The sequence below is a fragment of the Ascaphus truei genome, chromosome 4 (genome assembly GCF_040206685.1).
Source record: "Ascaphus truei isolate aAscTru1 chromosome 4, aAscTru1.hap1, whole genome shotgun sequence".
NCBI classification, from domain to species: Eukaryota; Metazoa; Chordata; class Amphibia; order Anura; family Ascaphidae; genus Ascaphus; species Ascaphus truei.
The window spans coordinates 240681554-240697934 of record NC_134486.1 but is presented as its reverse complement, the minus strand read 5'-3'; the positions used below and the strand labels follow the sequence as shown (position 1 = coordinate 240697934).

At 39.0% G+C, this 16381-nt stretch overlaps 1 protein-coding gene across 2 annotated transcripts in view; it reads right to left on the bottom strand.

Annotated features, from left to right (window-relative positions):
- Positions 1-4135: 4135 nt before the first annotated feature.
- Positions 4136-16381, bottom strand: part of FNDC1 (fibronectin type III domain containing 1) — a 192895-nt gene continuing 180649 nt past the window's right edge. The window contains exons 16-20 of one of the 2 annotated variants that reach the window (XM_075597092.1): positions 14947-15026; positions 8984-9013; positions 8567-8728; positions 7694-7816; positions 4136-5077 (exon numbers count right to left, since the gene is read on the bottom strand). In XM_075597092.1, coding sequence (XP_075453207.1) covers positions 4962-5077; positions 7694-7816; positions 8567-8728; positions 8984-9013; positions 14947-15026 — 511 coding nt within the window. In that variant the 3' untranslated portion in view covers positions 4136-4961. The remainder of the gene's footprint in view (positions 5078-7693; positions 7817-8566; positions 8729-8983; positions 9014-14946; positions 15027-16381) is intronic. The other variant, XM_075597091.1, reaches the window with a different exon arrangement.

Sequence of the window (16381 nt, the reverse complement as noted above, 5' to 3'; positions counted from 1 at the left end):
ATCCGATTATGCCAAAGAGTAGCCATGCATGCACGTTTGATTTGTGATTACTGAATACGAATTTCACTAACTGCTACCAATTTATATCAACTGTGTGATTTAACAGCTGCTTCAACAACCAGCAAAATTCAAAAATTATGCCATATTGTAAAACTGATCTTAGCCATTTAGACACGGCACTAGACTGGTGGAAAACATTGTATTATTTTCCCCTCTATAGCAAGTACAATAATATAGGTAAGGAAAAAAAGAGTGGTGTGAAATGAGCGCTAATGTGAAAGTGGAGCGGTAATGTGACCTAATTAAATTCAGGTGAACCCCTAATGTGGCTAGGCTGCCTGGTACAAAACTGACTGAAACAAAATCAGAAAATAGTATACAAAGACAAATATAACCGGCGCCTTACAAGTCCATAAGTATGTGTCTTAGAGTTCAAAAATTGAAGGAAGTGTCCAGAATTCTCCTGATCTTGTGCTTCCAGGTAATGGGATGACCGTGTGTCCTGTGATATATGATTCAAACACAGAAAAAAATCATAGTGCAATAGTGTTAATACAATACAAGACTGACACTACAAAAAAAACAAAAAACACACAATACAAATGACACTACAGACAGGACATACAAAACCAAATGACAAATAACAAATAAGGACAACAAATAGCAAGGCTGAAAATATTAAAAAGCTAATTTAATACATAGTTACATAGGTATATAGTAGATGAGGTTGAAAAAAGACATAGGTCCATCAAGTTCAACCTATGCTAAATTTAGACAACAGATACTTTATCCTACATCTATACTTACTTATTGATCCAGAGGAAGGCAAACAAAAAACCCCATTAAGGGGAAAAATTAATTCCTTCCTGACTCCAAGAATTGGCAATCGGATTAATCCCTGGATCAACATCCTTCCCATGTATACTTATTTGGTATATCCCTGTATACCTTTCCCATCTAAAAAGGTGTCCTACCTGTTTTTGAACAAATCTATTGTATCTGCCATCACAGTATCCATGGGTAATGAATTCCACATTTTAACTGCCCTTACTGTAAAGAATCCTTTCCTTTGTTGCTGGTGAAATTTCCTTTCCTCCAACCTTAAGGGATGGCCCTGAGTCCTTAGTACTGCCCGTGGGATGAATAGTTCTTTTGAAAGCTTTTTGTATTGTCCCCGAATATATTTGTATATACCGGTAGTTATCATATCCCCTCTTAGACGTCTCTTTTCTAATGTAAATAAATCTAATTTAGCTAGCCTCTCCTCATAAGTTAGATTGTCCATCCCCTTTATTAATTTGGTGGCTCTTCTCTGCACTCTCTCTAGTTCCATAATGTCTTTTCTTTTGATTGGTGCCCAAAATTGTACACCATATTCAAGGTGTGGTCTTACTAGTGCTTTGTAAAGGGGCATAATTATGTTTACTTCCCTTCCATCCATTGCCCATTTTATGCAAGATAAGATCTTGTTTGCCTTTGCAGCTACTGCATGATGTTGGGCACTATTGCTAAGCCTGCAGTCTACAAGCACTCCTAAATCCTTCTCCATCAAGGATTCCCCCAATATATCTCCATTTAATTTGTAAGTCGCCTTTTTATTCTTGCATCCTAAATGCATAACCTTACATTTATCTGTATTAAACCTCATTTGCCATTTACCTGCCCAGGTTTTCAGTCTCTCCAAGTCCTTCTGAAGAGAAATTACATCCTGCTCTGATTCTATAACCTTAAACAATTTAGTATCATCAGCAAAGATGGAGACTTTGCTCTCGATCCCAACCTCAAGGTCATTAATAAACAAGTTAAAAAGCAGGGGTCCCAGTACCGATCCCTGAGGTACTCCACTCACGACTTTAGCCCAACCAGAAAAAGTTCCATTTATGACAACCCTCTGTCCTTTTAACCAGTTTTCAATCCAGGTGCATATATTATTACTGAGTACAATTTTCTTTATTTTGTACACCAACCTCGTGTGAAACCGTATCAAAAGCCTTTGCAAAATCTAAGTAGACCACATCAACTGCATTACCCTGTTCTAAATTCCTACTTACCCCATCAAAGAAACAAATACGGTTAGTTTGGCAAGATCTATCCTTCATAAATCCATGCTGACTATTACTAATAATTTTGTTTTCCATTAAGTATTCCTGAATGTTATCCCATATTAAACCTTCAAGTAGTTTCCCTACTATTGAAGTCAGGCTTACAGGTCTGTAATTTCCCGGTTGTGATCTAGCTCCCTTTTTAAATATAGGCACCACATCTGCTTTACGCCAATCTTGTGGTACCGAGCCTGTGGAAATGGAGTCCTTGAATATTAAATATAATGGTTTGGCTATTACTGAGCTTAACTCCTTGAGAACTCTTGGATGTATGCCATCGGGGCCAGGTGCCTTATTTACTTTAATTTTTTCAAGTCGCTTATGAACTTCTTCCTCAGTTAACCAATTGTTCATTAATATGGAGGTTGTGGCTTCCTCCTGCAGCACTACTATTGAACTTGATTCTTCCCTGGTAAACACAGAGGCAAAGAATTTGTTTAATAGCTCAGCTTTTTCCTTATCTCCAATAATCTGCCTACCCATCTAACACTGAAAACGTCCTATATTTTCTTTTCTCATTTTTTTGTTATTAAGGTACTTAAAGAACTTTTTAGGGTTGACCTTACTTTCTATTGCAATCCTTTTTTCATTATCCATTTTTGCTAATTTGCCCTTTTGCAATTTTTGCTACATTCCTTATAATTCTGATACGATGTCTCCGTCCCTTCTGACTTAAAGAATCTAAACGCCTTCCTCTTCTTGTCCATTTCCTCCCAAACCTGTTTATTTAGCCACATTGGTTTTGACTTATTTCTTTTATACTTATTACCCAAGGGCATACACTGATAAGTGTGCTTTTCTAACAATGTTTTAAAGACTGCCCATTTATCTTCTACATTTTTCCCTGCAAAAATTATTTATTTTACATCCCATTATTGTATTACTACTAGATTAGACCTCAGTTTATTAAAATCTGCCTTACTAAAGTTTAAGGTCTTTGTTGAACCCAAGAAATCTATTTTTTGATAATTTATTTCAAATGAGACCATGTTATGATCACTGTTACCCAAATGTTCCAGGACTTGAATATTTGTTATTACTTCTACATTGTTTGATACGACCAAATCCAGTATTGCCCCTCTCCTGGTTGGTTCCTCAATAATTTGGGTCATATAATTGTCTTTAAGCACCCCCAAAAACCTGTTTCCTTTTGTTGTAACGCTAATCTCATTGCTCCAGTCTATGTCTGGATAATTAAAATCCCCCATTATGCGAACATGACCCAGTTTTGATGCCTTTTCCATTTGGAAAAGTATTTTAGCTTCCTCAATCTCACAGATATTTGGTGGTTTATAGCATATTCCCACAAACATTTTCTCAATACTTTTACCTCCACTGCTAATTTCTATCCACAAGGTCTCTACATTTTCATCATTCCCTTCATAAACATCATCCCTTATAATAGGTTTAAGATCCGGTTTAACATATAAACATACTCCACCTCCCCTTCCGGGGGAGATGAACCTCTTCCTGCTCGCACGAAACGCGTAGGGTCAAAGTTCATTAGCTATACCTGACGGCATTGACTCGAGACATGCGACAGGCGTGTTTCAGATTGCGAGCAGGAAGAGGTTCATCTCGCCCGGAAGTTCACCCCCAGCATTAGAGCATCCGTCCTGGGAAGGCAGGAAAGCACTGGAGTGCACTCACAAACACTCCAGTGTGATCGGAGGATTTGCGGACACCTCACCGCCGTTCATTCACAGTGCCTGTATACTCATACCATCTTGTGAGTAGAGTCCTGGTTTTAACCCACCGGACCAGCCATCTTTTTGTCATCCTTATTTTAGCAATTTTATTGTTTTTTATGTTGTATTAAATTAGCTTTTTTATATTTTCAGCCTTGCTATTTGTTGTCCTTATTTGTTATTTGTCAGTTGGTTTTGTATGTCCTGTCTGTAGTGTCATTTGTATTGTGTGTTTTTTGTAGTGTCAGTCTTGTATAGTATTAACACTATTGCACTATGATTTTTTTCTGTGTTTGAATCATATATCACAGGACACACGGTCATCCCATCACCTGGAAGCACAAGATCAGGAGAATTCTGGACACTTCCTTCAATTTTTGGACTCTAAGACACATACTTATGGACTTGTAAGGTGCCGGTTATATTTGTCTTTGTCTCTTTAAGTACAATAATATGCCACATTTAGAAAAGATGAAAAGATACTGTACCTGCCCAGTGCAGATATAGTTTGACTAAAAAAGTCAAATGGATCCCTGATTATTCGCTGCACCCTTTCGATCCATCTAACTAGTGCACGTGACCTCAGCATAATTTTTTATGGATAAATACAACAAATGTAAACTGACATTAGGTACAAATGGATGACTTTTACAGTATTTCCTGTTGATATCTAATAAAGTAAGCGTGATTGCAATGTTTAATTCTGAAGCGTAAAACTCTGCCAGTGGTTAATGACGAAGGGTTTCCATTAAAAATAATGGTAAGTGTTTAGCTTACAAGTAAGCAAGCACAGCATGCTTAGGTGGTCATTCTTGCAAGTTATATGATCATTCCAGGTTTTTGTGGTTTAGGGTTCCCACCGAGTGTGGGTTGTACCCAGGCGACCATGTCTTTACGCAGATGAATGCAAAAAGAAACAATGGAACGTTATAAAAGAGTCACACTTAGGCTTCTAGGGAGAGTTAGAAGCAGCACCACATATTTAGATTGACACAGTGTTTTTGTTTGATTTTGTCTTGAAGCATGTAGGTTTATTAAGTTACTTTTTTTGTTTGTCCTTTTCTTTCAACACAGTGCTGTGAATCCTTTTGTTACTAGCCAGTCGAACGGCACCAGCTTGGTTAGGTGCGAATGTTCAGCGAAATTCTTGGAATAAGACTGTGGTTGGTGGTTACCATTTTCCTGGTATAGGCACTCCGCACTCATACCAACCCACATAGTTATGGGGCGTGCCATAGCCAATTTGACCAAACATCACTGGCTCTTGGCGGTATTGACGATAATAACCTTTAAAAAAAAATGAAAGAGAATAGTTTTAGTTTTCATTTTATTTTGCATATATTGACCACAACAACATAGGCTCCTGGTGTCATTTTGTAAAAAAAAAAAAAAAAAAAAGGGAAGGAAACTGGTAAATACCCAAGTCTTGAAACAACAGATTATTGGAGAAAACTGATTTGTTTATCGGCTAACCGATCTATAAAACGTACTCAGAACTTTGAAGTAACCTTGAAAGTTCTGAATTGTAAAAATTAGTCATGACTTTAATAGACTATGCTCACACTCTAATTTCATGTCTGTGTATGTGTGTGTGTGTAATATAGGAAACGCTCCCAAACACAAGCTCATTAAGACATGAAGCGCATGCTTCCTCAGTTTATTATATTTACTTAATGTATTCAAGTTGATCGCACCCTAAACTGCTGCTTGGGACTTTATTTAAGTTTCGAAAGTGCCCTGCTTATATATATTAAGAGTGTGTGTGTGTGTGTGTGTGTGTGTGTGTGTGTGTGTGTGTGTGTGTGTGTGTGTGTGTGTGTGTGTGTGTGTGTGTGTGTGTGTGTGTGTGTGTGTGTGTGTGTGTGTGTGTGTGTGTGTGTATAACAAAGAACAGATCTGCAGCACTCACTGTGGTAATTGATAAAGATAGAAACATTTATTGCATCAGTATAAAAATAACTAACAAACTAGAGCTCTAATTTGTTGGTTCTTTTTGTATTGAAGCAATACATTTTTCTATCTTTATCAACTACAACAGTGAGTGCTGCAGATCTGTTCTTTGTTATTCTATTTTATTTGGAGTTGGAGCTTCACTGCGTGCACCCTGAGACTCAAGTTAAGCATTTTTTTTATTTTCTCAGTGTATAGTCTACTGTTGAGTGCCCTGGACATACATACATACATACATACATACATACATACATACATACATACATATATATATATATATATATAAAATATAAAGAATGTATAGATGATACCGTTCTGTGGCTAACGAAATGCTTTTATTTGTGCGAACTTCTTCCGGCGATGTTACATTGAATAAAGCAGGCAAGGGTTTTACTTAAAAATAGTGTTACTTGGAATGTTATTTGTGACCAGAGCTTATTCCTCCCCCCAGTGTAGTATGCGATTTATGACTTGAGGTGTTAAATAGTCCCTGAATGTTAGTGTGTGTGTGTGTGTGTGTGTGTGTGTGTGTGTGTGTGTGTGTGTGTGTGTGTGTGTGTGTGTGTGTGTGTGTGTGTGTGTGTGTGTGTGTGTGTGTGTGTGTGTATAAATAAATTAAGTGCCCACAGTGCGTGTGTATATATATATATATATATATATATATATTTTTTTTTTTATACACACACACACACACACACACACACACACACACACACACACACAGGGTTTCGAAATCCGCCGCCCCTAGGCACTTACATATGCTGTCCGCCTCCTTTCTGCCACCTTCCTCCTCCTTCCAATTCGCAGCTTCAAATGACACCAAGGTGACGTTACACGGCATCTTGTTGCCATGGTAACACGACATGACGTCATGTTGTATTTGTTTAATAACATGCAATGCTTTATTGCTAATGGACACACATGGAGACACATACATACACACACCCCTCCCCCTTACACTATGTGGGAATTGAATCCATGAATTCATTTTATATAATACACATACAGGAATCGAAACCATGACATTTCATATGCTAGTGCAATTCTCTAGCTGCTCCATCATGGTGATGGACTGTACTGTGCAGTAGATGTTAAGTTTGTTTATAGAGTCAGATTCATCCTGTGTGAAGCAGCTAGAGAATTGCTACTAGCATATGTAGGGTCCTGGGTTCGATTCCTGCATGGTATGGTATAATTTATAAATTATTATTTTATATGATAATTTATAAAAGAAATAAAATAATTTATATATGCCGAGTAAGTCCTCGTGCGGCGGCCATTTCGCGATCCCGGTTATAACGCGGTCTCATTATGTGGACCACGAGCACCGTGGTATACTGGGTTCAGCTGTGTTACGATTTGAATAAACTAATATGCAAGTACATGCAGACCACTGTTCATCAACCTTAGATAGCATCAGGCTCCTGTAAAATGTGTAGAAAAGTGTACGCACAGGAAACCTTTTTTTTGTAAACCGATGTTTTACTATTTCATAGTCCATTATACAGAGGTCTTGACTGAATAGCACAACATTCAAAGATATCAAGTGTTATGTTTAATTTTATGACGTACATCACATGACTCCTCAATTAATCTCTTTCACCACAAATTGCAAGCTGATGGACATGGGACTACTCCAACCTGGATACACCAACCATAGTAACTAAGAGATACCTACATGACATTTCCCTATATTAATATATAACCTACTGTAGATACCATGGTCGGGGATAAACAAGGCCGTAATTCGTTTTTACTGAACTCGATCGAGCCATAACTGCCATTGACTTGAATGGTAGTTACCTTTGGATCTGTATGCGATACCCGTATCAAAGCTTCATGAACCCTGGCCATTGTAAGCACAAAACAAAGGAGTTTGTATGTTGTATTAAATAACGTATGATGGAAACTAGAGGGATTGAAAACACCTGCAAATTGTTAATCTGAATTTACCATTAATAGTGGGCATTATCGCTAAATCAAACTGGGGTCCTGTTCTCCCCTCCATGTGAGAATCCACAAATTGACAGTGATCCTCTCCGCCTCCCCAGCTGTCGCCAATGCTGTAAAACGTATCTAAATAAAACCAAATATATATTAATAACTATGTTTAATTAAACTTTTTTGCATGCAACAATGTTCTTTATTAAAGCTATACAAGTTCAAGGATGGTTCCATTGTGCCGTGAAATTAGTTGTTCCAAAATGAGTGAACATTAAATAAAACACTACAACCATACTTCCTATGGGACGCGGTAAACATATGTTTTTACACATTTACTTCTAACTAAATTGTGATTGAACATGCAAACTCAACCCCATGGTTACAGGGAAGCTTAAAAACCTACGACATTTTTCAGATCTTATGCAAAGTATTAAACAAATGCTATTCATGTTGTATTTATGCTGATCAGTTCTCATACAGTATACCATGTGTCTGTGATAAAACTCCACAAGCATACTGTATATGTGCATTTCCCTGTCCTTTAGGCCAGAGGTTTTCAAACTATGGTTCCTATACCAAAGATAGTGGTGTCCTTGGAACCCTTCAAATTCACTTCATGCCGCTTTGTTGATGAACAGAGCTAAGTGTACAAATGGCAGTCTCACAAATGATTATTATTGAAGACATCCACAATAAGGACTTTTTGAGAGCCCCTGCTTTATGTATTAGTGGTATTAATGGATTAATGGATTAATATTTATAAATAGTTTCTGCAAATATTAATATTAGGTTTCACATTTAAATGTACTTTTTATGCAACCATAGGAAATATATTTTATATTAAAAAATATCAACCGATTGTGCCCCAAATCATCGACTTACCTTTAAGATTGTCGCTGAGGTAAATCTTATATCTCAAAGAGTTACAGAGAACAACACCCACAAACTTCCTGTACCACGTGCGTTTCACATATTGTTTGCCATTGCAATCTGTGAAACCTGGGTCATGTTTAAAAGCAAAGGGGATCCAAATGGGCTCACCGCCTTAAAAGAAGAACGCAAAAAAAAACAAATCATGAAAACATTATTACTGTCATTTTAAATAATAATGATAGTCATGCACTGCCCTTACTGAATTTAGAAACTAATATTTTGTTCATCATTTTGGCAACAGTGTTCTATAAGAAAGTTTTCCTCTTTGCATTTCAGATGTCACCTCCCCTTCACAACCATCTTTAAATAGCTAAAACAAAAAAAATAACATCCCAAATAAAGAGCTTTATACATTAATTGGATTACCTGGTGGTCTTACAATGAGCAGTGGGTTATCTGTGAAAAAGAAGGTGAAAATCTGATAAGTACAAGCTGCATCTCATAATATAAAACTGTTTAACATAGTTGTTGGCAAATGTGAAGCACACTTTAAACGTAATAGGCCCACTAAGTAATTTTTTTCTAACAAGCTGTTTGACACAATCTTTTGAATAAAGCTGTACAGATTTTGTGAGGCCATCTGTGGAGTTCCACATGTTACGCTTAACCCGTACTTTCCTAATGGTGACCAGAAACATGTAGTATCTGATTTTTTATACACTTTTTTAAAATACAGAAAGTTTCAAATAACTTGTGTTACATGACCAGTGCAGGCTAATGAGACACAAGTTATTTGAAACTTTCTGTATTTTAAATATCAATACACAGCTCTTCTATGGGGTAACAAGGCCACAGCTTTACCACATTATTTCAACAACACTAAGAACTTGCTGGTACAGCCTCGGTGATCTTGAGCTCCCAGCATTGTGCATCTCGAGATCCCTGCTGCTGAACTCCACAAGGTTAGACTTTCCCAATGTGACCACCTTGCCTGAAGACACTGCCCAAAGAGAACTTAAGTAGAAGAAAGGAAATTGGAGGAGCACTACTATAAGTATCAAAAAGTAGGGAAAAGAAGGTGCGTGTCCTATAAAAAATTATTTATTGGTCATGGATAAAAAGGAGCACAGAGCACTTTCTGTGAAGCGTGAAACGTTGGTGGGGCTCTCCTGTGCTCCTTTTTATCCATGACCAATAAATAATTTTTTATAGGACACGCACCTTCTTTTCCCTACTTTTTGATACTTATAGTAGTGCTCCTCCAATTTCCTTTCTTCTACTTGTCTACCCCGGGGATGGAAGCACACCTGGGGACTCCTCACCTGTAGATCGCATGGACTATGCAGCACTCAAAGTGAGTTATTCGCTTGCTACATGTTTTCCTGTTCAGGACTTCATTTGTTTAGACACTTTGATACATTATAGGGTGTCATTATACTCAATTGTCCTGGTATCATTGTTTACCATAGCGTCACTCATCAGTGAGCTTACTATCCAGGATAGCAACCCAGTACCTGTCTTCTATCAAGCTTATGTTTAGGGGTCCCCCCTCACAAGTATCTGGTTATTTATTTATTCATTTACAATACGGCTGTGAAGTCTATAGCACTACGCATATACCAGGTCTGTCAAAGAGAACTTAACCCTTAGCCTCTGTTGTGAACTGTGGAGGGAGGGGACAGGGCCACCTGGTCATGTTGCCCCAGCCTTAGTCCAGTTGAAACCTAGTATTCAACTTCAATGTCATTGTAACAGGGGAGTTATCCCTGTTCAGGAAATGTGCCTCTAATCCAGCAGTGTGGTGGATAACTGCTGGTAGTTAATTATCCAACACCACCTGCCCGATTAGCTTCTTAGAAAAGCCTGTCTTTTGAGACAGGGAGGGAGATTGTTCCTGAGTCTCAAAAGTTATGAGACTGGCTATGGGGACAGATGTCTTGAGCCTGACAGAAGAAATAGCAGAGCTGCTTGCAAGACACAGGGGAAGCACCTCTAAACCTGAATGCTGACAAAATCTGAGGAAAAAGGCAGCAACCCAGGAACAGAAAAGACTTTCCCTCCAACCACAAGAAACAGATAAGACTTTCCTTTATAAGACTTTTGGTATATCTGCTCATATCAAGATATGTTTGGGGCTGGGAGACATGCTTATCTAAAGGGAGTTGTGGAGTGCATAGGTTTCGCTAGAAATACTCCCAAGTGAATAGAAGCTTTGTTTGACCCCTTTGTTTTGATGGTTTTCTGATGTTAAGGAAACAGCCGCAATAAAAGCCTTATTTAATTTCACCATAACAAGTCTCCCTTGCATACCTCTGTGCGCGTTCCTCCTACAGTCATATTATTATTTTAGACATTGAAACATATACTGGAATTTGACAGCACAAAAGAAGCACTTGGCCCATCTTTCCTTTTTTCCTGTCTGTTGCCAGATCTTATATGATCCCAATTTGCCCGATCTAGCTACTGTAGTATCACTTATTAAAAAGAAATGCCATACAAGCCACTTCATATCAGCTTATGAAGCTTTATTGTCTGTAAAAAATCCTATGTACAATGCTGCGTTCCACGCGCTATACTGTTATTGTGAAGCGCTTCGGGAGAAAAACCCTATATGATATAAAGTTATTATTATATTAAAAAGTGTCCAATTATATATGATACTATATTACAGCTCAACCGCATTGTAGCGCGATCCTGTACAACACGGAACGCTTATAACGCGGTGTAAGCATGGCTCCTGTTTTCCCGTTTTAAAATGTATTTATTTTTTGTCAAACTTTAATAACTAATACACACACACACAGCAGGAGAGAGGGGGGCTGGCTCTGGGCTGCGGACTCAGAGACAGCTAACATCCCGGCTTCTCCAGACTGCTTGAGATCCTCCCCTCATGCGCTTCTCCTGCACTACTGACACACACACACTCCCCTCCATGGTGTCGGATCCCCTGTGAAGTTGCTCCGGGTAATTAGCAAGACTTGAAATAGCTGCAGCTTTTTTTTTTTTTCAGTGTGATATTTTCCTTTTATTTTTATGATGTTGCACTCTAAAATCACAGATGACAGAAATTAAGATGTCTGCTATTTCCACCCCCAAGCAGTCAATGGGATGAAGGAGTGCTTGTGATCAATGCTTATTTTAACATTTCTAATACTGACTGAGAAAAAAAATACAGGATGTATATTTTTAGGTGTACTTTAATGTTACGTGCTTTCATTTTTTTTGACCTGCTACATGGGACTGCCACTTTAATAAAGTTGTATTTTTATTTTATAGCTGGGTAAGGGAGATAAGTCGCACATGACTTTGGGTGGTGTATAACTGCAGCCTTGCTAAGTGGGAGTTCTGGAAGGAAATTGAAATCAAGGGAAAGCACTCAGCCATTAAACATTGTGAACAAAACACCAAAGGAGGGACCTAGTGCTAATGTTACTGCCTACGAAAAGTACCAGCATTTTCCCACACAGCCACTGAGTGTCAAGGGCTGATGTTTATTTGAATAGAGTGACGATGATACGCTGGATTTAATGTCTTCCCTTCACAGTAAACACTTCTGGCCTGTGATGTATGTAAACCCAGAGTGTTGTTGTGAAAAGTCTTCATATGACGGGCTTAGCGTGAGCAAACATGCTCATATCGCCTGCCTCTTTTATCCACTGATGGCTCGTCTTGGGCAAGCCCTGATAACCCTCACACGGGGACAGTGCAGAGACACTGACGGCAGACAGGGACCATTTGGTCTTACTATTTTAAACAGCCTCTCCCTGCACAAACACATTTTCCTTTAGCATCCAATAGGAAATCCAGAGCAGATATTGCCATGTTCTGTAATGTACAGGGATATACTGACAGAGAGGAGAAATACCACAAGCTGTTATTAATTAGTTGTGCAATAGTGGAGGTAGATATGCAAAAGCTTCCCCAACACTAACACACCTCCCTCTGTGGTGTCAGATCCCCTGCAAAGCTGCTCCGGGTCCTGCGTGGGGGTGCCGCTGCAAACCCGGGTTCAGGGACAGCTGGGAGAGTTATCCCAGCTCTCCCCTTCCGGTTGACACGGAACCCCTGATCGCAGTGGCCATTTTTTTTTATCGTGATCCCAATTATAACGAGGTCTCATTCTGTGGCCCAGGAGCACCGCATTATAACTGGGTTCAGCTGTATATTGTTGTGGCCCATCTGATCTGTCTTTTTACTGTTTCTTACCAGATATTATGTGATCCTTGGCTTTCTTGCATATTTAGGATAGACTTTCCTCTGTCCAAGCATTTTAATTCATTTTTTTTTACTCCCCCGACTGTATTAGGCTCTACTACCTCTGATGTGAGGATTTTCTGCAAATCTACCTCTCTTTGTGAAGGGCTTTCTCACATTTCTCCTGAGCCTCCAACCCTCCAGCTTCAGAACCTTCCCTGAAATGTGTTTCCCTCCTGTACATTAAGTGCTTGAAATATTTGAAACTTTAAATCATATCCCTTCTCTACATATTGAGGTCCTTTAGTCTTTCCTGAGTTTTTAAATCTAGAAGACCATGAACCATGGTTTCATATTATCCATGTACTGTGTCATATCTGTTTAGGATTAATTTTAAATATGCAGCATAACTATTAGCAACAGGGTTAGCAGGTTCAGGGTCAATCGCCACCAAAATAAAAATACATTCAATGCTAGCTAAATTTGCGTATGCTATACTGATAAGGAGATCTGTATGAAATGTTCTTTCGCCAGTTGTTATAAAATGTTACATTCAGGTTTATTTTGACATTGGTGCGATTAACAGCAATCATTATTCACTTGGAATGGGGCTGTGTGGGCAGGAATAAAGAAAAAGGGGAGAAGTGAGGAGGACAATAATTGTACAGGTGTCATATAGCACATCATTTAAGACGCCCTAGAGTCTAACAAGAAATATTGAACATAATTATTGGTTATATCTGGGGGTTTTCCACAAGATGGTTATGAAAAATACTTGGGAGAAGGTGGTGTATCACTTGTTTTAAGGTGATGTCACTCACTCCCCAATACACAGACTGTACTTTGGTACAGTGCATTTCCGAAAACTTTCCACCAACCAAAACGCCATCTCCTTAGAGAAAACAGTTTTGCAAATGTAGATCTTTTCTTATACAAGAATGAAGATTTAATGGGAGAACTTGTGGTGATTGTAGAGGTTAAACTCATTAAGTACATTTTTGACAAAGACACACTACAGTAAATGCACTTCCTAGCTGAATTTCCTGATATTTCTATTGAAAAACTCATTAAAGACAACTAATCTTCAGAAATTATCACATCAAAATACCTTCCTTTTTAAAGACAGAATTTTTCCTGTCAAACAGAACATTTAATCGCCTTTTCCTCAGTACTCAAAGAATGTAGTTAATTACTTTTACCTCTACGACGATATCAACTGTCACTGATTTTCTGTGCATCTCACTGATTTGGAGTCAGTCTCACAGATTTTAATCATTAGGAGTCCCATAGACTTCAGTGGAGTCTCGCTGATGAAGCACAGTACATGTACTTTACAATGTAATTTTGACCGAGAACCACAAAATCTCACAGATGTTGGTCCTAGTAGCTAAACTTGACAATTAGATGATATCATTACTGCAATACTACAAGAATGTATATAGAAAGTGAAAAATTATGTTGGAAGAATACATTTTTCCACATCCTAAAGTTAGAAAGTATGCAGCTATCAGGCTTTTCTCCAGGTAACTTAACCTAAAAAAAAGTCGTCTTCCATCAAATGTTGCTTTATGTATGGAATATTCAGTATCCACTGCAATAGTTATATTTCTGGAGTGTCTTCCTACATATTGAATTCACTTGACATTAAAATTATTGAAATAGAGCAAATATAAATCATATTTATTTTGATGCAATATATGCGTTTAAAAAGGTTACTTAAATTAGATCAGGAAGTTTCTACTGGAATGAAAATGAACTAATGGCAGCGACATGTTTAAGGGATTAACTCTCAGTGCGCCTTTTGATGTTCACTGAATGCCACTAGAGCTGGCTTGCTGGTGGCTCTTATAATATTCATGCCTTTTTGATTGTTTCTGGTAGAGATGTGAGAAATTTCCCAAAATACAGACACCGTAAAATAAGCTATGTACTGTACAATGCTGCTTACCGCACATCATATTGTAATTGTTAAGCGCTTTGAGTCCCATCGGGAGAAAAGCACTGTACACTGTATGAAATAAAGTTAGTAATATCTTTAAAAGTCTCCAATTATATATGATACTATATTATTTTATATAATTAATAATATATAATATGCAGTGTTGTATATTAGCAGCAGCATTTGACAAGAAAAGCTACATTTTACAATAATACGCAATGTAACAATATTTGTATGAAATAATAATTGCACACACCTGATTCTGTAACAAACGACACATGGGGACTCACAGGTCCAAAGCCATAGGGATTCTTAGCTTGAATTTTGAAGTAATACCTAATAAAAAAAAAACAAATAAGAAAAACAAAGGAATTTCCATTGAATTATCTTCAGTAAATTTTCATGATCTAGTGGCATACAATATGTCATTCTGAAATAATAATGGTATGTGATTTGTTGCAAAATAGAGTTAAAATGATGAAATAGTAAATATGGTCAGTTCTCAAAAATATATCATGTATGTTTTACATTCTGCTCCAAATTTCTTTGAATATTACTGATGAAAAACAATGGAGAGAAAGTAAACAAGTAAATTAGTCAACCACATATTACATAATCCCATGGGGGTTATAGGTCAGAATGTTGTGAATGTGGAATCTGTGAAGGAAACTCAACTTCACACTGGTTTTCAGCAGATTTCATGAAAACAGCAATCCTGGAGAGATAGTGTGGTCCTTGTTGCTGCTAACTTGTATGAAGTGTCAGTCCTTCCGTCCAATATCCTACTGTATGTCCTGTCTAGTACAGAGTTGTTATTTGCTCACTCAGGACTGGTGCTACCACTAGGCAACTTAGGCCGTCGCTTAGGGCAGCACATTTTGGGGGCGGCAGCAGCAGAGGAGGAGGATGGCGGGTGGCAGAGAGAGAAGAGGACAGAGGAGGATGACGGAGGGCGGTGGCGGAGCTGGGTGGTAGAGGATGTCAGGTGGCAGAAGCAGAAGAGGTCTGCGGACTTTGGGAGCAGAGCAGGGCGGCACAGGATGATGGCCCGGGGAGGAGTGCACCCTAGTGGTCTGACCCAGAAGCCTTCACTGACTTCCGGTGTCTGCAGCTGCTACAGTGCAGCTCCTCCCCGGCCGTCCTCCTGTGCTGTCCTGCTCTGCTCCTGTTGTCCTCAATCCTAAGAGAGGAAGAGGAGGAGGGAGGTGAGAGGAAGAAGAGGAGGGGGTGAGAGAGGAAGAATAGGGGGTGAGAAAGAAAGAGGAGAAAGAGGGGGTGAAAGAGGAAGAGGAGGTGGTGAAGTTGGAGTAGGAGAGCATGAGTGAAGAAGAGGAGGGGGTGAGAGAGGAGAAGGAGGGGATGAGAGACACAGGAGGGTGAGAGGTAGACGATTGGGTGAGAGGAGGAGGGTGAGTGAGGAAGAGTGGGAAGGGGGTGAGAGGAGGAGTGTCAGGAGGCTGAGAGAGAGGAGTGTCAGGAGGCTCAGAGAGAGGAGGAGTGGCAAGGGGCTGAGAGAGGAGGAGTTGGAGGGGGCTGAGAGAGAGGAGGAGTGGCTGAGAGAGGAGGAGTGGCAAAGGGCTGAGAGAGGAGGAGTTGGAGGGGGCTGAGAGAGAGGAGTGGCAAGGGGCTGAGAGAGGAGGAGTGGCAAGGGGCTGAGAGAGGAGGAGTTGGAGGGGGCTGAGAGACGAGGA